A 25,636-nucleotide genomic window follows, 5' to 3' on the forward strand; every position below is an offset into this window, starting at 1 on the left:
GTTTATACACAGAGGAGGCGGCCCGGGCGCAGAGGCCCCGCCCCGGCCTTGCACTCCTCCCGCCCCGCTCGGTGGGTCCACGCGGTCCACTCCGCCCCGCTGGGCTGAGCGCACCTCGGTGGGACCACGCGGTCCACTCCGCCCCGCTGGGCTGAGCGCACCTGGCGGCGCCCGCCGAGCGCAGGTTCAGTGAGCAAGACTTCGGTCCGTGCGCAGTGCTCGGACCGCCCCCTTTGTCACGAGAACTCGCGGAGGGAACGTGTGCCGGGTTGCTCTCGGTGTCCCAGCTTCTCTACCCGCCCCTTCCCAATTTTCCCAAGGTAGGACGCCACCTTTATTTCAGGATCTTCCAAGAACCCAATCATCCGTCTTCGCCGCCCCAACCCCTCTCGCCGCCCGTTCCTTTGTACTCAAGTTCTCAAGTTCGTCCTTTCCGGAGCCCGTGTGCAACCCCAGCCTGTGCTCACGTCCCTGCTGAAAGGAGGCGGTGGAAAAACCCGAATATTTCCTCCCCCAGTGCTCAGAAGCCTTTGGCCCTGTTTTTCTGTCTCAATTCAAGGCGGACACTGCGCCCGGGGAGCCTCTTTTGGGTATAAACGGAAATGGCCTCTGCTTCCATCCTTCCTGCACTCTCTAGTTTGAAGGGATATATGGGCACGTTTGTCTGGGTCCTTTGCGTATCTATACAGCCTAGCCAGCCCACCTCAATCCAGAAAAGATGTTCAGAAAGTGGGATGCGTCCAGAGGAGGGATTTTTTTAGGTGATATTCAGACCTAGCCTTACATATCATTTTGTAATTGTTTCCCTTTCAATATTACTATTTGACAGCATTTTGTATGTGTCACACCTGGTTAATTTTTTTTTTTTTTATCTTTCATCCCTCACAATGAATCTAAAGAGGAACACTATTATTTATGAGCCCATTTGGCTGATGGGAAGAAAGTCACAAGGATGTTAAGTAACTTGCCCACAGAACTAGGAATTAGAGCCACTGGATCTGAGTCCAGTCAGCTTCCCAAGGGAAGGAGAGCGTCAAGGATCAAGTTTTCCTTTGATGTGCCTTCAATATCAGTGTACCACTCGAGATCTTTTAAAGAGAGATAGGCCTCAACCTTATCAACTCTCCAGGCTTGTGTCATGATTTTGTCTTCAGGGACCTAGACTGTCTTTTCCTCCTCTAAGACACCACACTGGTCCAGTACATTGATGGTATGCTGATTGGAGCTAGTGGAAAAACATAGCAAGTACTCTAGGCTAATGGGTAAGACTGCAATGGCGCTAAGAAAGCCTATGAAACAGAGGAGATCCCTTAGGGCGTCTCTTAGTACTACCCTGCCCTGAGATTAAAGTCAGTGGGAAGCTACTGTAACAACCCAATCAAGACTGGACTGATAAAGGCCGAGACCCTTCAAAAATGAAGGTTTAGCGTCACCAGATCAAGAACCATGACCAAATGAGGTACAAGCAGGGGGCAAAGTGAACACAGAGTAGGTAGGAGAAGAAGGTATTTATAAATGTCAGCTGTGACCACATGACTGGTTCCAGAAACAGAAATGACAACTGTAACTGTTGAGTGCTTCTTCATTATTTTCTTACAAATATGTAATATATATAAATATGTAAATAATGTAATATATTTGTTGTTGTTAGGTCACTAAGTTGTGTCCATGACCCCATGAACTGTAGCCCACCAGGCTCCTCTGGCCATGGGAATTTCCCAGGCAAGAATACTGCAGTGGGTTGCCATTTCCTTCTGCAGGGGATCTTTCCTATCCAGGGATCAAACCTGCATCTCCTGCATTGGTAGGCCGATTCTCTACCCCTGAGCCACCAGGGAAGCACATGTAATATATATATATATATAGGTAAATATATATGTATATGGCAAATATCTTTGTTTTCTTCCCTCTTTTGTTCCCTTCTCATATAACATAGAATGTATTGACTGCACATTGTAGTATTTATGTGTTGTTAATATCACAGTATTTAAGTTACATGATAGCAAGTTCAAAAGTGACCATCACACAAGGACTTTACATCCTCCTTTGAGGACAGTTTTATACATTTTCAGTTGTAGGTAAGGTAGTTGTGTTAGACAGAAGTATGACCTTGTTATTGCCTTTGTTGGGAGATTAAGTATAGTTTAATAAGTTGTATATTGTCACCCTGCTTATTTAATTTATACGCAGAGTACATCATGAGAAACGCTGAGCTGGAAGAAGCACAAGCTGGAATCAAGATTGCCAGGAGAAATATCAGTAACTTTAGATATGCAGATGACACCACCCTTATGGCAGAAAGTGAAGAGGAACTAAAAAGCCTCTTGATGAGAGTGAAAAAGTTGGCTTAAAGCTCAACATTTAGAAAACTAAGATCATGGCATCTGGTCCCATCACTTCATGGGAAATAGATGGGGAAACAGTGGAAACAGTGTCAGATTTTTTTTTTTCTGGGCTCCAAAATCACTGCAGATGGTGATTGCAGCCATGAAATTAAAAGATGCTTACTCCTTGGAAGGAAAGTTATGACCAACCTAGATAGTATATTGCAAAGCAGAGATATTACTCTGCCAACAAAGGTCCATCTAGTCAAGGCTGTGGTTTTTCCAGTAGTCATGTATGGATGTGAGAGTTGGACTGTGAAGAAGGCTGAGCGCCAAAGAATTGATGCTTTTGAACTGTGGTGTTGGAGAAGACTCTTGAGAGTCCCTTGGACTGCAAGGACATCCAACCAGTCCATCCTAAAGGAGATCAGTCCTGGGTGTTCATTGGAAGGACTGATGCTGAAGCTGAAACTCCAAAACTTTGGCCACCTCATGCGAAGAGCTGACTCATTGGGAAAGACCCTGATGCTGGGAAGGATTGGGGGCAGGAGGAGAAGGGGATGACAGAGGATGAGTTGGCTGGATGGCATCACCGACTCGATGGACATGAGTTTGAGTGAACTCCAGGAGTTGGTGATGGACAGGGAGGCCTGGCGTGCTGCGATTCATGGGGTGGCAGTCGGACATGACTGAGCGACTGAACTGAACTGAACTGAATAAGTTGTATGGGTGACTAGTGATGGTCTATAATGGTTAATTTTACGTGCCAACATGTCTAGGCTGTCATACCCAGTCCTTGACCACACACGCTAGACTGATGTTGCTGTGAAGGTGTTTTTTTTTTTTTTTTTTTTTGACATGATTAACATTTAAATCAGTATACAGAAAAGCAGATTACTCTTCATAATGTGGAAGGCCTCATCCAATCAGTGGAGGCCTTAGAGAAAAAATGAGGTCTTTTGAATTGGAAAGAATTGGGCCTCCAGATGGCCTTTAAACTCAGGATTGCAACCAACATCAACTCCTACTGGAATTTCCAGGCTGCTGGCTGGCCCTGCAAATTTCGTGCCAGTTTCCACAGTTACATAAGCCAATTTCTTAAATCTGGCGCTGTCTCTCTCTCTTTCTGTCTATCTACAACCTACTGGTTCTGTTTCTCTGGAGATGCTGATACAAATATATTTTAAAACATATAAATCATTTAAATGTTAAATAAAATACTGGTGCAAATGTGGTAGCAGAAATCGCAGGCAATTGTCTGTATGCACCATAAGGGCACAGACTGTTGTGCTCGGTGTTATAAACCCCCAGTGCTGATCACAATTTTGTGAGAATCATTGACTCTTTTTGGACCACAGGTCACATGCTCAAGTGGTTGATGAAGACCACAGGACATACATCTAGGCACACCAGCACTGCTTCTGTGTCTGGAGGGTACTTGAATAGCCGCGATGTTATGAATAATGATGATAATAAATAGCTGACATTATAGACCACTCACCAGACATTATAGACCACTCAGCACATGCCAAGTACCATACTAAGTTTTTCACATGTATTAGTTCTTTAATCTCCTGACCCATATGCTTTTGTTTAAAAAATATTTATTTATCTGGCTGTGCCAGGTCATAGCGGTCGCATGTAGGATTCAGTTCCCTCACCAGGAATTGAACCTGGGCCCCCTGCACTGAGAGTGCAGTCTTAGCCACTGGACCACCAGGGCAGTCCCTGAGCCATGTGCTTTTATTTTGCCCCTCCAACAGTGGAGGAGACTGAGCCACAGAGAGGTTATGTCCTATGACGAAGGTCAGATTGGTACTCTCGCAGGCTGACTGCAGCATGCTGCCCCCACCCAGGCTCCTTCACCCCAACTTCACACGACCAACAAGGATGCTGAAAGCTGGCACGGGGGCGGCAGTGGGAGCGCACTGAGCAGGCAGCTCTGTGACCTCTCTGGAATTCAGTTCCCCACGTGTCAAGTCAGGAGCACATTCAGACCTTTTCAAAAGGTCCTTCTCCCTCTGAATAGTGAGAGGCAGGGTTTAGCATTCAGTGACATCATAATTTACCAGCTGTGGCCAGGGGGTGAGATCAGCTTAGTATAGGTTCAGGCCTCTGACCTCTGAGCTGTGTGTCCTTGGGCAGGTTACTTAACCTCTCTGAAATTGGCATATTCACTCCAACCTGCACATTTACGCTCTCACTGGTTCCTGTGCTGATCAGATGACATGGTTGGGAATGTGTCCAAACGCTGTGGCAGCATCTTGTCCTGGGGGTGCTCGCTAGAGGTCATCCATACTCCCTTTGGCACCAGATCAGCAAATTTCCGATCCCATCCTTAACCTCCAGCCCAGAGTATTACTTCTAAACCAATGAGTCTTTCCCCAAGAGCTTGTTGGAAGCTGAAAGGATTCTCTCTCCATGAATGTCAGTGTGGATATAGTGATCAGAAAGGCCATTGTTTATTAAGCCAGGACACTATCATTTAATCCCCACATAGAGATATAATCTCCTTTCCACAAATGGGAAAATGGGGGCTTCCCTGGTGGCTCAGTGGTAAAGAATCCCGCCTACCAGTGCAGGAGCCACAGGTTTGATCCCTGACCCAGGAAGATTCCACAGGCCACGGAGCAGCTAAGCCCATGTGCCACAACTACCAAGCCTGTGCTCTGCAACAAGAGAACCCGCTGCACTGAGAAGACCACGCAGCACCACTAGAGAGCAGCCCCAGCTCGCCACCACTAGAGAAGAACCCACGCAGCAACAAAGAGCACAGCCAAAAAGAAAGAAATATATATATATATATATATTTTTTTTTTTTTTTCAATGGGAGAATGGAGACTCAGATGTTGGGTAACTTGCCCAGGGCTTACCACTCATGCCAAAATAGGCTGTGAACTGCAACACCCATGCCCTCAGCACAGGCTGACTCCTGGGATCCCCTCTTTACCTAGGGCACCTGTGAACGAGTATGGTCTTGACTTCCGGGCCACATGACTTGCCTTTCCCTTTTATTTGACATCAAATAGCAATTCTGTCCGCAAGCAGCCAGGGGGGCTAACCGTTGGCATTAATTACAAGTCACTGGGCACCTCAGTCGTGCCTAACAAATACCGCCACACCCTCCAAACTGCCATCACCTAGCTCTGGCAGACATGAAATACTCTGATCTGGATCCAGTTCTCAGGCATCCACCCTCTTCATGGGAAATGGCTGGGTAATTCCCTCCGAATCCCTGGTTACTTTGCTGTTTTCAGGTAGCCAAGGGCTGGATTTTGGAGGGACCAGTTTCAGCCTGAGCAACGGAACAGCTTCCAAAGACTGAGCGCCAAGTCCCAGCAGGGAGATCTCAGGGCAGTGGGTCTATTGTGAGTGGCACTGGGCAAGTCAAGTGTCTGTTCCCTGTGTGGATGCCAGGAGTGGGAAGGCAGTGCTGTGCAAGGTGGGGTCCACACCCTGGGGCTATTTTATGAATTGTTTCCCGTTGCTCTTGGACACTTGATGAATGCATGCGCAGCATTCCTTTTTTTTTTTTTTTGTGACTGCACATGATCTTAGTTGCAGCATGCAAGATCTTTAGTTATGGCATGTGGGATCTAGGTACACCACCAGGGATGAAACCCAAGCCCCCTGCATTGGGATTGCAAAGTCTTAGCCACTGGACCAGGGAGTCCCCCTGTGCAGTAATTTAAAATCTGATTTTGCTTGTTCTTCATATAGTGATTGAAATGATGTGTGTTGAATCTAAAAATATGGGCTTTGTGTTGTTCCTTTATGGCATTTTTATAGTAATCATTATTATTATTTTTACCAATGTTTAGATCTGTGATGGATGGGAAGTAAAATATGTCCCTTCACCACAGGGATTTATTTTAGAAGCCCCATTTATATTCAAGCAGGTTTTAGTCACTTTCAAGCCTAAAACCCAAGAGGAACAGAAACTGAACAGGGAAACCATACAGAATGAAAATTCTAGATTGAGCAGCTTCCGTGCCACCAACCCTTGACTTGAAAACAGAGGGGACCCCACATGTGCCCAGTGCCCTTGTAGCATCTGCCGTGAGGCACTTCCATTTTACAGAAGATGAAGCTGGTGCGGAAATGTGGCTCAAACAAGGCACTAGGTTGCCAGGGGTTAACAGTTCCATCCAGAAACCAAGTCTCTGTACTTCTAGCCCCATCCCTCACCAAAGCCCTGGTCAAGTCAAAGAAAACAGTCAGAATAAAGCCAACCAGTTTTATTATCATTCTTGTATTTTATAGGACAAAAAAAAAAAAAAAACAGGGATGTAACAAACGGGTCAGGTTGTATTAAAAAAAAATATGCAGGTTTGTACACGTTGTTCTATTTACACCGGGGAGCAGGCTCTCCCCGCCTTCAGGCACAGCAGCTGCACTTGTCCGAAGCCCCTTTGCAGACGCAGCCCTGGGCACACTTGGCACAGCCCACGGGGCAGCAGGAACAGCAGCCTGGGGAAGGGAAGGGGGCGGAGGCACTGATGAGCGCCTGGGACAGCGGGTTAAGGTTTCCCGCCCTCTCCGGTGGAGGCTCCGCCTTCCCTGGGGAAGGGGCACCCACTGCCCTATTTAAATTCCCCTCCAGTGGTGTAGGGGCTTCCCTGGTGGCTCAGACGGTAAAGAATCCTCCTGCAAGGGCGGGGGGTGTGGTGCTGGGCGCGGGGAGTGGGGCGCGTGAGGGGTAGACATAGAGAAAATCCCACTTACTCTTCTTGCAGGAGGCGCACTTGCAATCTTTGCATTTGCAGGAGCCGGCACACGTGCAGGATTCACCTGCCAGGAGAAAGATGCAAGAACGACCCCTGAGAACCGAACGCGGGCATGCGGGCTAGCAGCCCGAGTTGGAGTCCCCGTTCCACAACCAATTCGTGGGAACCTGGGCGAGCCACGAACTCGAATCGCCTTATCAGTCAAACGGGGTCTCCTAGTTGAACTCAGAGGAGAGAAGGATACACGGAAACCCTTTCGAAATGGGCAAACAGTGCTCTGAAAGTGAGTGATGAGAAGTCGGAGACTCTCCTCTAGCTCTGCGATGGACACCCAGCCCCAAACCAGAGGTCCTTACCCGCGGTGCAGGAGCAGTTGGGATCCATGGCGAGCTGAACTGGAGGCTGGGGTCCGGAGACTGCTGAGCAAAGGATGGCGAGGGTGTCGAAGGGGCGTGCTGGAGCGGAGCGGGCGGTGGGCTGCCTTTATAGCGGAAAGGAGCTGGGACGAGTGCAAAAACCCTCCGGGGCCGGGAGCTGCCTGAACCCGCCCCGCGCTGAGTCACTGGCGGGCCGCGCGGCTCACCGAGCTGTGCACACGGGCCGCCGGGCATCAGTTCCCAGAAGCCGCCCTACGTGCGCCAGGGCGATGGAGGGGCGGACCGGGCGCAGAGCGGGGAACACCGCGTGCAGGGCGGCCCGGGCCGTGCGCCGAGCCCCTGGCACCTGCGCTCAGCGTGTGCAGAGTTTCCGCCACCGCCTGCCCCTCCCCCAGCTCTCCCGCCCCTCCCCTCCCCCTGCCCCCTGCTCTGTACCCTGTGCTTGCCGGGCCTGAGTAGAGTTGATCCTGAGGATCCTGTTCAGTTCAGTTCAGTTCAGTTCATTTCAGTCGCACAGTCGTGTCCGACCTTTGCGACCCCGTGGACTGCAGCACTCCAGGCCTCCCTGTCCATCACCAACTCCCGGAGTTTACTCAAACTCATGTCCATTGAATCAGTGATGCCATCCAGCTCGGGTGGAAAAAAAGGTTGGAACTCAGGACATTACAGAAAACTTTTTGTACCTGTGAAGACTCAAAATTTTTGTAGCCTCCTACTGAATCCATGGGATGATTATTGATGTTGTACTGTAGCTGCCATGGGGGAGTCAGTAAGCCTGTTATGTAGGAGCTCTTATTTAATCCTCCATCAACCCTGTGAGGTAAGGACTAGTCATCATTCGCATTTTAGAGTATGGAGGCCCAGAGGTTAAGTAACTTTCCCAAGGTCACAGAGCTAGTGAGTGGCAGAGCCTGGTGATTCAAATCAATGGGCCCAACAGATGCTGAAGTCCCTCTAAGGTAGACATCACCACCAGGGCAGACCAAGGATCAGGAAGCCACAAGCTTTGTGCTCAGGAAACTGAGAGTCATGGGGGCAGCCTCACTGGGGCATGGGGAAAAGTAATACCAGAGTCGTGGCTAGGATGGGGGCAGGGGGCAAGAGTTGGGAGACCCAGCCCAACCTGGGGGGAGATGGGCAAGCACCCTGGGCTTGAGGGTGAGAAAGCCTTCCCCAGGCAGGGGAGGAGGAAGGAGTTGTATGCCAGCGCCTAGAAGAAGCAATGGGAAGTTGGCACTGCCTTGGGACATTGGGAAGGGAAAAACCCCGCAAGAAACTTCTTCCCCAGTGGATGCAGAGGGGAAGTGGGGAGGTGATGTCCAAATTCCTCTCTGCGGAGACACATCCTGCTCCCTTGCTGGCACATGTCTGAATACTAAGCAACGGATCTTAGATCATCCTGCCCAGAGCGAGTCATCGGAGGACCAGGTTACTGGAAAGTTCCTAGCGGGCTTAGAGAATGCTATTTGCTGCAGTGGGGAGTTCAGTGAGGAGGTGGGCAGAGGGCAGGGTGTCCTCAGAGCATTTACTGTAAAGTCCTGTGGAAATATCTTCACAGTTCAGCTCAAACATCACTTCCTGCTGGGAGCCTGTCCTGACCCTAGCACCTAGGTCAGCTACGGACTAGCTGACCTAGCCGCTGACTTAGCCTGTGGAACATGCTGGTAAACAGCCTGTTCTTTTCCTTCCTGGTGCTTCCTGTGTGTGTAATGTGTTGGAACGTGTGTGATTCTGGGATCCGTGTCTGGGTCCCTCCACCTTTGCCACTGCTGAAGACACCAAGAGAACTCACTGCCCCTGATATGTGTCTACGGCTCTCAGCCCAGGGTCAAGTTTACTACCGTTCTTAATAAATATTTGTCAAATCAATTAATGAGGGTAAATCCATCCATGTGCCCTCCCTTCCCAGCCTCCATTCCCCCCAGCATTAGGGCTGATTACAAAATAAAAGTAAAAAAAAACTGTTTTTCACCACTCTTGAACCTGTGTGGTCACCCAGAAACGCCAAGCAGGGCAGGAAAGTTGAACTGTCAGAAAGACTTAATTCTAATGCTCACTGCACCACTCACAGGCTAAGTGACCTTGGGGCTGTTATGGGCCGGGGCTCCCCACGCCCCACCCCAAGCATCAGTTTACTCATCTGTCAAATAATTAGATTGTACTAGAATTGGAGGCTCACATGCAAACATGCTCTGATTTGAGAGCCAAGGTCTCAGAGATCTCGCTGTCCGGCAGCCCTGTGGACCAAGAGCATGGAAGGGCCGCTGTTTGGATGGTGGGTAGGTTTTGTTGTTATTTACATGTGCATGTGCATTATAGGAAAATTTCAAGATCTCTCATAAGCCAGATGGTCACTTGTCCACTCAGGGGAAACAGTCCGACTCTATGAGGAAGACAATAAAGCTTGTTTGGGGCCCAAAAAGTGTTGAATCAAGCCCTGGGTTTGGGCCATCTGTGTTGGCAGTAAAATTTGTTTTCAGGTCGAAGCTGTCTCTCTGAGTCATTTTGACTCTGTGAGGGAAGGGATGACCAATCAACAAAGGTGAAGGGCAGCCCAGGCCCAGTTTTGCTCATCTCTGTACTCCTGAAAGCCTCACTATGTTGGGGGGATAGGGGTGGAGAGGAAGAGCGCCTGCCCTTCTGATGCCTGCCCTCCTCACGTGGTAGGAAGTGAGGAAAATGAAGCCAAGCAGTGTGAAGCGAGGAGTGTTAAATGCAGATTTGGTGTGAGTCATCAGTGTGAGGCAATGGTGTGGCCTTAGCCTGCATTAATAGTACTACGCCATCTAGAATGAAGCCTACTTCTACTGCTGAGTCATCCATTCATCTTTCCCCTGTGACAGTATCCTTAGCCTTCCTTTGTAGAATTGCTCTTTCCTATGCTTAGCCCATATGATTTGGATGGAGTAGGCCCCATCTGTGGGCTCTCAGGACATGTTCGTGACATGTAAAGAAGGGTAAAGAATCTGCCTGCAATGCAGGAGACCCAGGTTCTATCCCTGGGTCGGGAAGATCCCTTGGAGAAGGTAATAGCAACCCACTCTAGTATTCTTGCCTGAATAATCCCATGGACTGAGGCGCCTGGTGGGCTACAGTCCATGGACTCACAAAGAGTTGGACACAACTGAGTGAGTAACTTTGATTTGTGCAACTAATCACCCAAAACTTTGCAAGTTAAGACAAGAACCAACTTTGGCCATCTCATGCGAAGAGTTGACTCATTGGAAAAGACTCTGATGCTGGGAGGGATTGGGGGCAGGAGGAAGAGGGGACAACAGAGGATGAGATGGCTGGATGGCATCACCGACTCGATGGATGTGAGTTTGAGTGAACTCTGGGAGTTGATGATGGACAGGGAGGCCTGGCATGCTGCGATTCATGGGGTCGCAAAGAGTCGGACACGACTGAGCGACTGAACTGAACTGAATTTATTCTCTTTCTTGGTTTTGTGGGTCAGAAATTTGAGAAGGGCTCATTTGGGTGATTCTTTTGTTTAGTGTATCACTATCTGAGGTCACTTGGTGGCATTCAGTCGGTGGACGGGCTGGTCTGGCGCCCACTCACGTGTCTGGCACCCTCACAGACTCAGCAGGAATTAGAGACCAGAGCTCCCTCTTGTGGTCTCTTCAGCATTTGGCCACAGGGCAATTAGGTTTCTTAAATTTGGCTCTGGGCGCCGAGGGTGAAAGTCCCAAGAGACTGGAGCGGTATCTCTGAGTCTCTTAAGCCCTGAGTCCTGAAACTAGCACAGGTCACTTTCACCACATTTGACTGGCCAAGAAGCCACAGATTTGAGGGGAAGGGATGAAGACCCCAGGTCTTAATGGGAGGAATGAACGTTTGCAGTTATCTCCAATCTGCCCTAGTCGTCATGGGGCATAATATTGAGCACCTACTATGCATCAGAACACTCTGAGTTGACTTCACTTAGACCTCAGCTGTTAGTCTCTCCATTTTACAGACGAGGCACTGAAGAGTTGTACAGTGGCCAGCTCTGGGTCACACAGCTGGAAGTGGCAGTGTGGGGATTTGAACCCAGGACTCTCTGACTCCACAACTACATGTTTATGCCATACTGAAAAGAAGAAATTAGATTTGTGGTCTGTGTTTCCAAGGGCAGAACCAGGGATAAAGATTCTGTTCTGGGCAGGAAAAGGCCTCTCTGGCCATTAGAGCTGGTGATGATGAAGGGACGGCCTGGGGAGATAGTTTCCTCTCACCAAGGCAGTAGGGACAGAGGCTGATGGATTCTGACAGATTAGCTGGTGGGATAGAAACAGTATATTTCTCGTGAGAAGATCGTCAACATTATGGAGGTGATGAACTGGCCTACTTCTCCAAGGTCTTCCTTCAGATCACTGATGCCCTGGGCTCCTCTGTCACCACCATCACACACCGCTTATCAAAGACACCCTTACATATATTATATGCACACACACATATATATAGTTTAAATTTCCCTTTTAATGTGATTAGCGTTACACTACATGTACATCTTGTTTTTCCCCCACTAAATGATAAGTTGTGGTGGCCTTTCCATAGCAGCACCCAGAGCCTTAGAGCATTCTTTTTATTAGAGGCTCATATGACCAATCTTATACTTCCCTCTTGAAGGTTATTTGGCTTGTTTTGAGGCTTCTGTGGATACCAACGATGGGCAGTGAACTTCCCGGGTTGAAGGCGTGTGCATTTTAAATTTGAGTAACTACTGTTAAAACACCCTCCAAGATTCTGCTTTTGATTCTTTTGGGTATATACCCAGAAGTGGAACTGCGGGTCATAAGACAATTCTATTTTTATTTTTTTGAGGAACCTTCATCTTACATTTTCTCCAATACTGCACAAGGGTTCCAATTTCTCCACATCCTTGTCAACAGTTGCTATTTTCTGGGTGGTGGTTGTAGTTTCATTTTTGTTTTTTTGATAGTAGTCATCTGCTATAGTCTGAGTGTTTGTGTTCTCTGGAGCCTTTGAGAGGTGCTAAGGTCATGAGGGTGGAGCTCTCATGAATGGGGTTAGTGCTTCTATAAAAGAAACCCCACAGAGCCCCTAGTCCTTTCCACCATGTGAGGATGCGATGAGAAGCCTTTGACCCAGAAAAGGGGCTGCACCCAACCATGCTGGCCCCCTAATCTCAGGCTTCTAGCCTCTCAAACTGTGAGAAATAGATTTCTGCTGTTTGTAAGCTGCCCAGTCTATAGTATTTTGTTATACCAGCCCAAAGGGACAGACACTCTCCTGTGGGTATGAAGTGATTTAGCTTTGTTTTGATGCTTTTTGTAACACAAAGCAAGCCAGAAGCAGAGGAAACAAGCATGATTAGGTTTTAGTCAGACAGCCTGGGTTCAAAGCCTGCCTCTACCACCTTCGAGCTTCATTGCTAATTTGTGTCCAACTCTTTTCCAACCCCATGGACCGTAGCCCGCCAGGCTCCTCTGTTTGTGGGATTTCCAAGGCAAGAATTCCCTTCTCCAGGGGATCTTCTTGACCCAGGAATCGGACCCATCACCTGCTTTAGCAAGCAGATTCTTTACTACTGAGCCCCAGGAAAGCCCACCATCTTATAGTTTTGTGAATGATGCAAAAGCTGAAACTCCAGTACTTTGGCCACCTCATGCGAAGAGTTGACTCATTGGAAAAGACTGTGATGCTGGGAGGGATTGGGGGCAGGAGGAGAAGGGGATGACAGAGGATGAGATGGCTGGATGCCATCACTGACTCAATGGACGTGAGTCTGGGTGAACTCCAGGAGTTGGTGATGGACAGGGAGGCCTGGCGTGCTGCGATTCATGGGGTCGCAAAGAGTCGGACACGACTGAGTGACTGAACTGAAATGAAACACAGGACAGCAGGCTCAAAATTGGAGTTGCTTATGCTAAGCTCCATGTCACCAGAGACTTCGGCCCTCCAGAAATGGAATCTTTAACCATTCAGGAATCATCTGATCAGCACGAGTTAGGTAATCTACATGAGAAAGCCCTGCCACCCCCTGAAGGAAAGTAACTGCAATAAGCAACCAGCTTTTCTGCCTGTTATAACTTCCTTGTGTCTTGCTGACTATAAAAGTCTTCTGTTTCGTGCAGTTCCTCACAGCTCCAATCTATCTGCTACATTCAACGCTGCCCAGTTTGAATAGGCATTTGCTCAAATCAACTCTTAAAAATGTTAATATGCCTCAGTTTATCTTTCAACAGACCACATACAAGTTTTACCCCAAGCCCTATTGGCCCATCTGTTAAATGGGTAAAATAGTCATACCATTCCCCTAGAGTTGTATGGATCAAGTAAGACAGTGTGCTTAAAAGAATTTTGCACAAGATAATCTCACATTTATTCATCTTTTTGGTGTCTTAGAGAGTCACCCCCAGAATTCCCTGGTGGTCCAATGGTTAGGACTCTGTGCTTCCACTGCGGGGACATGGGTTCCATCCTTGATGGGGAACTAGGATCTCACAAGCCATGGGGTGAGGCCAGGGCGGGGAAAGTCATCTCCACCCCATAGTACTCAGCATGGTCCTGTCTTCCTCTTCCAAATTCTTTTAAGGCTTTGATTTTGCTCCTGGGTATTTAAATCGATTGAAAATTATTTATCTGATAGGCACAGGGGTAGGCAGTTGTTTCAACACTTTTCACTAACTAGTGTATCTTTTCGCCGCTGATTTAATCACTTTTGCAGCTGCACTGGGGTCTATTTTTGAACCATCCTTTCTGTCCAATTGATCTATTCCTAAGCTGACACCAATTCTAAGAGCTTTAGAACAAGTCCTGCCATGGGGTTGGTTAGAGCAGGCCTTTTTTGTTGTTTCAAAACTGGCTTGGCTTTTCTTGTACTGTTTTTCTTTTCAAAACAGCCTATTAGGTTAAAAAAAATTCCTGGTGGACTTTTGAATGGATCATCCTGATGAAGTAACGTGGAGGAAAACTGACATGTTTACAGCAATGGAAATTCACTTAGCTGGGATACTTTTCTTTCCCAGGACTTTTTCTTTTCCATTCAACCCAGGTAGACCGGAGTGTTCCCTTTCATCTAGGATTGCGCCACAACCACTGTGGATTAAAGCTCTCAGTACCCTACCTCCCCCGAAGAAAGAAGGAGCTGGACACAAATTGCCAAATGAGAAGGTTTGAAAAGGAGTGGAACAATCTGTTTGGGGAGACAGGCTATTCAGGGTGGTGACCTTGGAAACACAGATGACAGTCTGCCAAGGCAGGCCCCGGGGCCTCCTGGCCTCGCCTCTGATGACTCTGAAAACAGGCAGCTTTGCAGGAGTGGCTAGAAAATTGAAGAAATTGCAGGCCTTTGGGGCTGGGGTCCGGTTTTAACTTCCCCCAACCCCATTGATTTCTCAGGTGGGTCAGTGGTAAAGAATCCGCCTGCCAAGCAGGAGACGCAGGTTTGATCCCTGAGTCGGGAAGTTCCTGTGGAAAGGGAAATGGCAACCCACCCTAGTATTCTTGCCTGGAAAATCCCATGGACAGAGGAGGCTGGCAGGCTACAGTCCACGGGGTCGCAAAGAGTTGGACACGACTTAATGAAAACAGCAACAGCAACAAGTCCCACTGTACAGATGCAGACTGTGAGGCTGAGAAGCAGAAAAAGAAACAGACCCATATGAGTCTGGTCTCCCCTCTTTCCCCAGAGTTCAGCTTGACTTGGCAGGAGAGTCATGTGCCATCTGAAGGTGGGAGAATATCCTCCCAGTCCCAAACAGACCAGTGGCCAGTCTCCCGATTTTATCTTCCAACTGGGCAGTTCTTCTGATGAGGCTCCTTCCACCCCCCCCCACCCCCACCCCCGCCCTGGCGTCCTTCCCCTTTAAGAAGAGACCAGTCCTTGGCTTATGCCATTCATAGGATTTATTGTCACTTGCCAGTGCCTTGCAGGGAAGGGGACACACTGCCAGGCTCACCACGGGGCAGGTGGCACTGGGCCACCCAGCACTATTTACACATGTTTCACACGGGACAGGGGGCACATCCTCACTGGCAGCAGCTACACTTCTTCTCCTCAGCTCCGGCCCCCTCTCCACCTTTGCACACACAATCCTTGGCACATTTCTCACACTCTGCGGGGCAGCAGGAGCAGCAGCCTGCAGATAAAATGGGGAACGCCCAGTCTGATGGCCTGTCCTCCCCCATCTGTGCCCAACAAAAGGAAGGGGGGAAAGGAGGGGCGCCAAAGGTCACTGCCCCCCGCTTCCTCATCTTACACCTGGGTTGACTCAGCATCTCTGGTGTGTCAGCTACATACTGGGCTCCCATGGGGGAAGGGTAGCCAGTAACTAGCCCACAGCCCCATCTATGAGCCCAGGAGCCCTGGGGACGGTGGAGTGAGGCCAATGCTAGGGGGAACCAGGCCTTAAGGAGAAAACACCCAGGGGAAATGACCTTGAAGGACGAACCTGCAGGGGCAGATATGGTGCAAGTGTAGGGGCCAGGAGATTCATGGAGGGCATATGCCTAGTCTAATACACAAACAAGGGTGCCTTTCCCCTGCGTATTACACTGCTTTGGGGGAGATTCAGGGGAGGTAAAATTGAGGGGATCCACAAAGGCCTGAGAGGGCCCAAGGGACCTCAACTCCAGAGCTAACCCCCGGCCTCACCAATGTTTCCCCAGGCGCTGGAGGTCTGGAGGGGAGCAGTAGGCTCAGGAGAGCAGTTCTGCATCCTAACTGCCCATTAGAACCTTCTGGGAATCCACAAATTGTTGCCTGGGCCCAAGGTAACAATCACTGAAGGAGGGCCTGCAACTGAGTCTTCAGGCCTCTGGGTGGTTCTCTTCCCGTCAGAGTCAACGCAGTGTCACAGCCGGCCGAGGGGCCGCTGCGTGCCTACGTGGACAGGCGTGGTGCTCAGGGGAGGACCGGTGGGGGGGGGGGGCGCAGAGGGGTCCCCGCACTCACTCTTCTTGCTGGAGGCGCACGTGCAGCCCTCACACTTGCAGGGGTCGGAGCAGGTGCAGGAGCCACCTGGGGGGCGGGGTGGGGGGCACAAGAAGGGTTAGAACACGGGGTGGGGCCAGGCCCAAAGGGAGATGGGGTACCCAGCCTCAATGCCCTTTGGGATATAGCCATGCCCGTCCTTCAGGAGATTCAAAATGGGAACTAAGGGTCCCTTCCCCCAAATGTCCTTGAGCAAAGGCGTAGGGTTCTTTGCAAGTAAAGGGGCTCGCGGTGCCGCAGGGCGGGGGCGGGGGCTCACCAGTAGGGCAGGGACAGGTTTCAGGGTCCATGCCGGAGAGGAGCGACCGCCGAAGCAGGAGAATCGGCTTCTAGGGCAATTGGATGCACTGGCGGCAGCAGGTGGCGAGGCTTTTATAGCCCCAGGCGGGGGCGCGTTGGCACAGCCCTCTAGGCGCGCGCCCCTCCTCTCTCCATCCGGGAGCGCAAACCTGCGCGGAGGCGCGCATTGCGGCAGCGCTCCCCGCACCCCTGCCGTGTGTCCCCCGCCGTGTGCACGGCCGGGGCGCTCCCCCCACCCCACCCCGCTGCCGTGTGCACAGCCGGGTGCGCGCGCAGTCACGTACTTCCCACCGTGTGCCCAGGGAACACTCCCCGCCCGCCTGTCCGCCCTTGTCCACCGCTGCAGCCGCCTCCCCGCAGAAAGTGCACACTTCCCGCCTCTGAAGGCGGAGGGAGAGCAAAGGCTCTCTTATTTTCCAGCCCTTTCCTGCTTCTCTTTCTCTCCACCGCCGTCATCCCTTATTCTGGGATACCCAGGGTGCGCTGAGCCATTCCGCTGCTCCAGGACTGCGTGTCTGATGGGGAGAGAACACACCCCGCCCCCACCCAAGGGCCCTCACAAACTGTCTCGGGAAGGACCTGCTCTGGGAGCCCTGCAGCGCAGGACTGGGGTGACCAGCGGCAGTTTTGGGGGGGAGGGGTGGTGATGCTAGGTGGCTGCATCTCAGCTTCAGAGGGAAGCCTCTCTCCTTTTATCTGTTCCTCCTGCTGAGTTTCTGAGTCCCTTGAGCCTGTGGTTGGCTGAAAACTGGCCGCTCAAGAGATATCAATGTCAAATCCTAGAATCTGTGGTTATTACTTTATTTGGAAAGGAGGGCTTTGCAGATGTAATTAAATTAAGAATCTTGAGATGAGATCATCCTGGATTATCCACATAGGCCCTAAATCCAGTGATGAGCATCCTTAGAAGGTCCACAGAGACGAGAAGAGGAGGGGACGATGTGACCATGGGAGCAGAGACTGGAGTGATGGGGCCAGCAGCCGCAGAAGCTGGACACAGAACAGTTCATGTCTTTTGTTATAAGACTGTGTCCTCACTCAGCAAGTCAGGACACTTAATCCCTAGGAAATGGAGGAGCAAAGGACAGCATTAGACAACTGGCCAAGGGTTAAAGGAGGAGGAGAAAGGGTTGCTGATGGTATTTCAGAAAGGGCAGCCACATGGTGACCTACCACCCCCCAGTCCCGAACATGGGGGGGCCTCACTTCTGCTGCTTGTAGTGTAAGCACCTTTCACATGGTTGTGTTGGGCCTCACAGAGGCAACGCTCATCTAGAGACAGTAAACAAAACAAAATTTTTCCCAGGAACCCTGCATTAAGGGGCTTCCCCGGTGGCTCAGCAGTTAAAGAATCTGCCTGCAATATAGGAGATATGGGTTCAATCCCTAGGTTGGGAAGATCCCCTAGAGGAGGAAAAGGCAACCCACTCCAGTATTCTTGCCTGGGAAATCCCATGGGCAGAGGAGTCTGTTGGGCTGCAGTCAGTTCAGTTCAGTTGCTCAGTCGTGTCAGACTCTTTGCGACCCCATGGACTTCAGCACTCCAGGCTTCCCTGTCCATCACCGACTGCCGGAGCTTGCTCAAACTCATGTCCATAGAGTTGGTGATGCCATCCAACCATCTCATCCTCTGTCATCCCCTTCTCCTCCTGCCTTCAATCTTTCCTAGCATTGGGGTCTTTTCCAGTGAGTCCGTTCTTTGCATCAGGTGGCAAAGTATTGGAGTTTTAGCTTCAGCATCACTCCTTCCAATTCACAAATTCAGGACTAATTTCCTTTAGGATTGACTGGTTTGATCTCCTTGCAGTCCAAGGGACTCTCAAGAGTCTTCTCCAGCACCACAGTTCAAAAGGATCAATTCTTCTGTGCTCAGCTTTCTTTATAGTCCAACTCTCACATCCATACATGACTACTGGAAAAACCATAGCTTTGAGTAGATGGAACTTTGTTGGCAAAATAATGTCTCTGCTTTTTAATATGCTATCTAGGTTGGTCATAGCTTTTCTTCCAAGGAGCAAGCAAGTTTTAATTTCATGGCTGCAGTCACCATCTTCAGTAATTTTGGAGCCCAAGAAAATAAAGTCTGTCACTGTTTCCATCGTTTTCCATCTATTTGCCATGAAGTGACAGAACTGGATGCTATGATCTTAGTTTTCTGAATGTTGAGTTTTAAGCCAACTTTTTCCACTCTCCTCTTTCACTTTCATGCATTCCATGCATGCTACAGTCATGGGGTTGCAAAGAGTTGGACTCGACTTAGCGACTACACAACAACAACCCGTTGCCTCCTCAAGAATGGAAGTGCCTCCACAAGTCCTCCCGAAGAGACACGATCACCTCTCACACCCAACTTCCACTTTTCAAAAAAGAAATACTGGGATAGGCTGGCACCTGGGACTCTCTATCAGAGTGCTTGCCCTTGAACCTGGACAAATGTCTCTTCATTTACAAAGAAACTGTATGAAACTGTAAATAACCATGCATGCACAGTTGGGGCAATTAGGAACAATGAGATACAGGAGGGCCACAAACTGACCGCCACTTTGGAGGTGCCCAGAGCAGATGCCCTGGAGGAGGGCTTAACCCACTCCAGTATTCTTGCCTGGAGAATCTCATGGACAGAGCAGCCTGGCGGGCTGAAGTCCATGGGGTCGAAAAGAGTCAGACACGACTGAAACAACTCCGCACACAGCAAAATCAGGGTACTGTGCATGATCCCTGCTCACAGCACACCTAAGCCACCCCTCTGGCCCAACCAGAGCCACCCCTAACTTCATCCATTTAAGGAACCAACCCAACCTCCTGGGAGAGCGAGCAAGGACACCTGTTTCCTGTTCTCACTCCCTCATGCTGCAGCCTGAACCCAATAAAGCCTTGCCTGGCCTCTTATCAATTTCTCTTGATTAAAGGGTCAATACCTGTGGAGGATTTGCAGCCCTCCCCCTTTGGAGGTGGTCCTGAGGCTGCTTCCCAGGAAGATGGAGTGACTGAGACTCGCCAGGACAGACCAGGCCCTATTCCGCTCCCCTCTGGCAAAGCTGAGCCTCTTCTAAATCGGAGCTGGACAAGCACTTGAAAATGTTGGTTGGAAACTCTGCACCCTCAAAAATATTGGCTTCCAGGGGGCCTCCAAATGGCCTCAGACAAGGAGCGAGCTAAGCTTTCTCCAGGCTTTGCACGTGTTGGCTCATGAGTCTTCAGTTTTGATAAAGTTGAAGGAAGAGGAAAAAGAAGGAAGAAAAAAAGTCCAAAGAGGAGACACTATCATCGCCTATCTGGACATGATTTAGTGACCAAACAACAACAACCCCAAGGTATTTAACGTGAAGCCCAGGTGGCTTCGCAACAGTGGCTTCAGGCACTTTCAATTCCACCACCTCGAGCACTGCTGTCTGTTCCCTGTTTGTTTTCATTTTGCCTAAGGGCCCTCAGGCCTTAGACTTCTCTGGCCTGGGCCCTAAGCTTGACAGTACTCGAGGTCTCGCTGTCTGGAAGGTTTAGTGCCAGGTTAGGTGTGCAACCTAACATTCAAGCCAAGCTGTCTGCCTGCCGTTTCCCCTTGGACTGCTCAGATTTCCTCAGAATTGAGGTTTCAGAGCTAGGAGAACCAGCTCTCACCCTGAGGGCTAATCTTGTTAACCCGACTGGGCTCAGGGATGTCCAGAAAGCTGATTAAATGTTATTCCTGAGCTGTCTGTGACAACGTTTCTGGAAGAGATTAGCATTTGAATCAGAAGACTGAGTAAAGATCACCTTTAGCATTGTGGGTGGACGTCATCCAATCTAATGAGGGTCCAGGTAGAACAAAGAGGTAGAGGAAGGGTGAATTTGCTCTCTGCCTGATCTCAGACATCCATTTCCTCCTGCCCTTTGACTCCTGGTTCTCGGGCCTTTGGACTTGGACTGGGACCATAGGCTTCTCCATTCCCAGCCTTCCAGACTCGGATTGAATTTCACCATTGGCTGTAAAGGTGATCTCCACCCTGCAGATGGCAGATGTTGGAACATTTCAGTCTCCATAATCCAGTAAGTCAGTTCCTAAAATGAGTCACTCTGTATGTGTAGATTGCCTACGGTTTTGTTTCTCTGTAGAGTCTTAATATATCACCCACACCCAAGGGTGGCCAGGATTTTGAGAAATCTGAAAGCCACAACATTCTTCTGAAATACCCTCTTGCCCACCCCTACCTGCCAATTCTTCACAGAACCAGGCTTCTCATCCTTCTTTCTCAGCTTCTGTGACCTCCAAAGAGCATTTCACGTAGGTGCGTCACTCCAGAAGGTTCCCGATCACCTCACCTTCATTTCCCTCTGACCCCTTGTTAATTCTCAGTGCAAATTTATTTTGTTTGTGTTCCCTATGCCTGTGATGCTCCTTCCCCAGATATCCACATGGCTCGCTCCCTTCTTTCTTCTAATCTCAAATCTTGCTGCCTCCATGAAGCTCAAATCTTGATCGCCTCCGTGATCACCCTTAAAATGGCAACACATACCTTGGTCCCCCATACTTTGCTCTGTCTTTTCTTTTTTCATAGCATTTAACACCTTTTAGTGAACTAAATCATTCATTGGTAAAACTTATTGCTATCTCCCCCCTACTAAAATTTAATCACTGTAATCTGATGAAGAATTCATTTCTTTTTTTTGTGGACATATAAAGTGCCTGGAATAGTGTCCTGGACATCAGAGATATTCAGGAGATATTTACTGAATGAATGAATGAGTGGCTCTGAAGTCAAGCTGTTGCCTTTGTTACCGAAAGTTTCCTAACCTCCTTCGTCAATAGGAATTGATGAGACCAGACAAAGAATTTAGGCAAGGCTTTTTAGGGTTCCTGCTGCAGCAGTGGGGAGCAAAAACAAGTGACAGATTCCCATGCTTTCTCCCTGAGAGGGGGCAAGCTGGTTCCTTCTATGAGGTGAGAGGAGGAGGGGGTCCATATGTCGGGCCAAAGGGATGGCCTAGGTGGTCTGCCTTTGATGGTGCTGTGTGGGTTTTTGGTCTTTTTTTCTTTGTTTTATTTTTATTTAATAATTTTTGGCTGTGCTGGGTCTTTATTGTTGTGCCTTGATTTTCTCTAATTGTGATGAGCGGGGTCTACTCTGTAGTTGTGCTGTGTGGGCTTCTCACTGAGGTGGCTTCTCTTGTTAGAGAACACAGGCTGTAGGGCGTGTGAGCTTCAGTAGTTATGGCTCATGGGCTTGGTTGCCCCTTAGTTGCACGTGGGATCTTCCTAGACCAAGGATCGAATCCATGTTGCTCTCATTGGCTGGTGGACTCTTAACCGACTCTTAACCACTGGACCACCAGGCAAGTCCCTGGTTTTTTCTTCTTGTATCTTGTTCATAATTTGCCCCAATTGCATACACAGGCAATTATTTTAGTCTCATAGTTGATTTGAGAAGAAGGCAATGGCACCCCACTCCAGTACTCTTGCCTGGAAAATCCCATGGATGGAGGAGCCTGGTGGGCTGCCGTCCGTGGGGTCGCTAAGAGTCGGACACGACTGAGCAACTTCACTTTCACTTTTCACTTTCATGCATTGGAGAAGGAAATGGCAACCCACTCCAGTGTTCTTGCCTGGAGAATCCCAGGGACGGGGGAGCCTGATGGCCTGCCGTCTATGGGGTTGCACAGAGTCGGACACGACTGAAGCGACTTAGCAGCAGCAGCAGCATAGTTGATTTGTATCTTGTTGCTTAAAGACGTTTGTCTACGTACAAGCACTGCAGCAAAGGGTCCCAGGTGCCAGCCCGTTTCAGGTCACAATCTGACTCTGACACTAATAATGTGACAAGTGACTAGCAAGTTCCTAACATTTCTGTGTCTTGGGTTGCTTAAGGGTAAAATGGTAAGTTTTTTCAGTGGCTTAAATTGGAAGGCACTTGGAAAGCTTTCAGAGTAGGGCCCTAACTATGTTGGCTCTTTCTGTTTGCAAATAAGTCTGAGACTCATGAGGTCGGGTGAAGACTCTGCAGGAGCCTGGGACCCCTAGAGCTCCTACCTGACACCCAGCTCTATTGTTAGCCTCAGTTCTGGGCTTCCGGAATGGCAGCTCCCTCTGATTGACATGGGTTTACAGGCGTTGGCTTGGACCAGCTGAGTCACAGACATCAATCCTCACCCTGAGCCCTGCACCCAATCCCAGTGCTTCCTGGGAGAAGGGAGTGCATGGAGATACTTATCTTTTTACATGAGATTGGAGCCAGGAGGCAGGATCAGATGGGTTGAGGGGTGGAGATCACTTAGGATCACACCAACTAATGGATGGAAAATCCCCAGGTGATCTCAGAAACAAGCCTAACAAGTCCCATCCCTGGCTGAAATTGGTTCAGTGCAGTATTAAGACGGTTGCATTGCTCTCTTAAAGAGTTTCCCAATTTATTATCCTGGGACTGAAAGTTGGCCAAGAGTTTAGGAGCCTGAGTAAACAGCAGTGTACCCCAAAGAGGTTGCAAACATGCTTATTTGCAAAGAAAGTCATTTCTTGGAGAGATCTAGACATTTATTAGTAGATACATTGTTAAAAGAGTAATATTGTTCACAGGGGCAGCTGAAGCAGAAGAATGGGCTCTGGTCTAAGAGCCCCCTGGTTCCCAGTTCCAGCTCTTTCAAAAACTAGCTTTCTGAACTCAAGGAAATCTCTCCCCAGTTTTCGTAGTTTGACCAGATAACTGCTAGTGACTAATATGGATAATGTTAACCATTTGCTGGGTCTTTACTATGTATTTTGAGTACCATGTTTTATAGATATGTTTTTATGTCATATCTTAGATCCCACATCTAAGTGATACGTTATTTGCATTTCTCTGACTTACTCCACTTACTATGATAATCTCTAGGTCTATCCATGTTGCTGCAAATGGCATTATTTCATTCTTTTTTTTTTTTTTAATTTTATTTTATTTTTAAACTTTACATAATTGTATTAGTTTTGCCAAATATCAAAATGAATCTGCCACAGGTATACATGTGTTCCCCATCCTGAACCCTCCTCCCTCCTCCCTCCCCATACCATCCCTCTGGGTCGTCCCAGTGCACTAGCCCCAAGCATCCAGTATCGTGCATCGAACCTGGACTGGCAACTCGTTTCTTACATGATATTTTACATGTTTCAATGCCATTCTCCCAAATCTTCCCACCCTCTCCCTCTCCCACAGAGTCCATAAGACTGTTCTATACATCAGTGTCTCTTTTGCTGTCTCGTACACCGGGTTATTGTTACCATCTTTCTAAATTCCATATATATGCGTTAGTATACTGTATTTATGTTTTTCCTTCTGGCTTACTTCACTCTGTATAATAGGCTCCAGTTTCATCCACCTCATTAGAACTGATTCAAATGTATTCTTTTTAATGGCTGAGTAATACTCCATTGTGTATATTTCATTCTTTTTAATGGATGAGTAGTATTTCACTGGGAGAAGGCGATGGCACCCCACTCCAGTACCTTTGCCTGGAGAATCCCATGGATGGAGGAGCCTGGTGGGCTGCAGTCCATGGAGTCATGAGGAGTCAGACATGACTGAGCGACTTCACTTTCACTTTTCACTTTCACGCATTGGAGAAGGAAATGGCAACCCACTCCAGTGTTCTTGCCTGGAGAATCCCAGGGACGGGGGAGCCTGGTGGGCTGCGGTCTCTGGGGTCTCACAGAGTCGGACACGACTGAAATGACTTAGCAGCAGCAGCAGCAGTATTCCATTGTGTGTGTGTGTGTATGTGTTATATATCACATCTTTTTTTATCTGTCTGTTAATGAACGTTTAGGTCTTGGCTATTAAAAACAGAGCTTCTATAAACATGGGGGTGAATGTATCTTTTCAAACTATGGTTTTGTCCAGGTATATGTCCAGGTGTGGAATTTCTAGATCATATGGTGACTCTAGTGTTTTGAGGAACCTCCATACTTCTTTCCATGGTGGCTGCCCTAATTTACATCCCCACTGATAGTATAAGAGGGTTCCCTTTTCTCCACACTCTCTCCAGCACAATAAGTGAGATTCTTCATGCAGATCACCTAACACATGATCAGTTCAGTTCAGTTCAGTCGCTCAGTCGTGTCCAACTCTTTGTGACCCCAAAAATCGCAGCACCCCAAGCCTCCCTGGCCATCACCAACTCCCAGAGTTCACTCAGACTCACGTCCATCGAGTCAGTGATGCCATCCAGCCAACTCATCCTCTGTCGTCCCCTTCTCCTCCTGCCCCCAATCCCTCCCAGCATCAGAGTCTTTTCCAATGAGTCAACTCTTCGCATGAGGTGGCCAAAGTACTGGAGTTTCAGCTTTAGCATCAGTCCTTCCAAAGAAATCCCAGGGCTGATCTCCTTCAGAATGGACTGGTTGGATCTCCTTGCAGTCCAAGGGACTCTCAAGAGTCTTCTCCAACACCACAGTTCAAAAGCATCAATTCTTCAGTGCTCAGCCTTCTTCACAGTCCAACTCTCACATCCATACATGACCACAGGAAAAACCATAGCCTTGACTAGATGGACTTTTGTTGGCAAAGTAATGTCTCTGCTTTTGAATATGCTATCTAGGTTGGACATAACTTTCCTTCCAAGGAGTAAGCATCTTTTAATTTCATGGCTGCAGTCACCATCTGCAGTGATTTTGGAGCCCCAAAAATAAAGTCTGACACTGTTTCCACTGTTTCCCCATCTATTTCCCATGAAGTGATGGGACCGGATGCCATGATCTTCATTTTCTGAAAGTTGAGCTTTAAGCCAACTTTTTCACTCTCCACTTTCACTTTCATCAAGAGGCTTTTTAGTTCCTCTTCACTTTCTGCCATAAGGGTGGTGTCATCTGCATATCTGAGGTTATTGATATTTCTCCTGGCAATCTTGATTCCAGCTTGTGTTTCTTCTAGTCCAGCATTTCTCATGATGTACTCTGCATATAAGTTAAATAAGCAGGGTGACAATATACAGCCTTGACGAACTCCTTTTCCTATTTGGAAC

At 48.8% G+C, this 25,636-nt stretch overlaps 1 protein-coding gene across 1 annotated transcript; it reads right to left on the reverse strand.

Annotated features, from left to right (window-relative positions):
- Positions 1-6,547: 6,547 nt before the first annotated feature.
- On the reverse strand, positions 6,548-7,618 carry LOC133230197 (metallothionein-2). Its single transcript, XM_061387251.1, has 3 exons — positions 7,408-7,618; positions 7,050-7,115; positions 6,548-6,794 (listed from the first exon to the last, which is right to left on the reverse strand). The coding sequence occupies exons 1-3, from the start codon at positions 7,433-7,435 to the stop codon at positions 6,703-6,705; spliced, it is 186 nt and encodes a 61-aa protein (XP_061243235.1). The 5' UTR covers positions 7,436-7,618; the 3' UTR covers positions 6,548-6,702.
- Positions 7,619-25,636: the final 18,018 nt, after the last annotated feature.

The sequence above is a fragment of the Bos javanicus genome, chromosome 18 (assembly GCF_032452875.1).
Source record: "Bos javanicus breed banteng chromosome 18, ARS-OSU_banteng_1.0, whole genome shotgun sequence".
Lineage (NCBI taxonomy): Eukaryota > Metazoa > Chordata > Mammalia > Artiodactyla > Bovidae > Bos > Bos javanicus.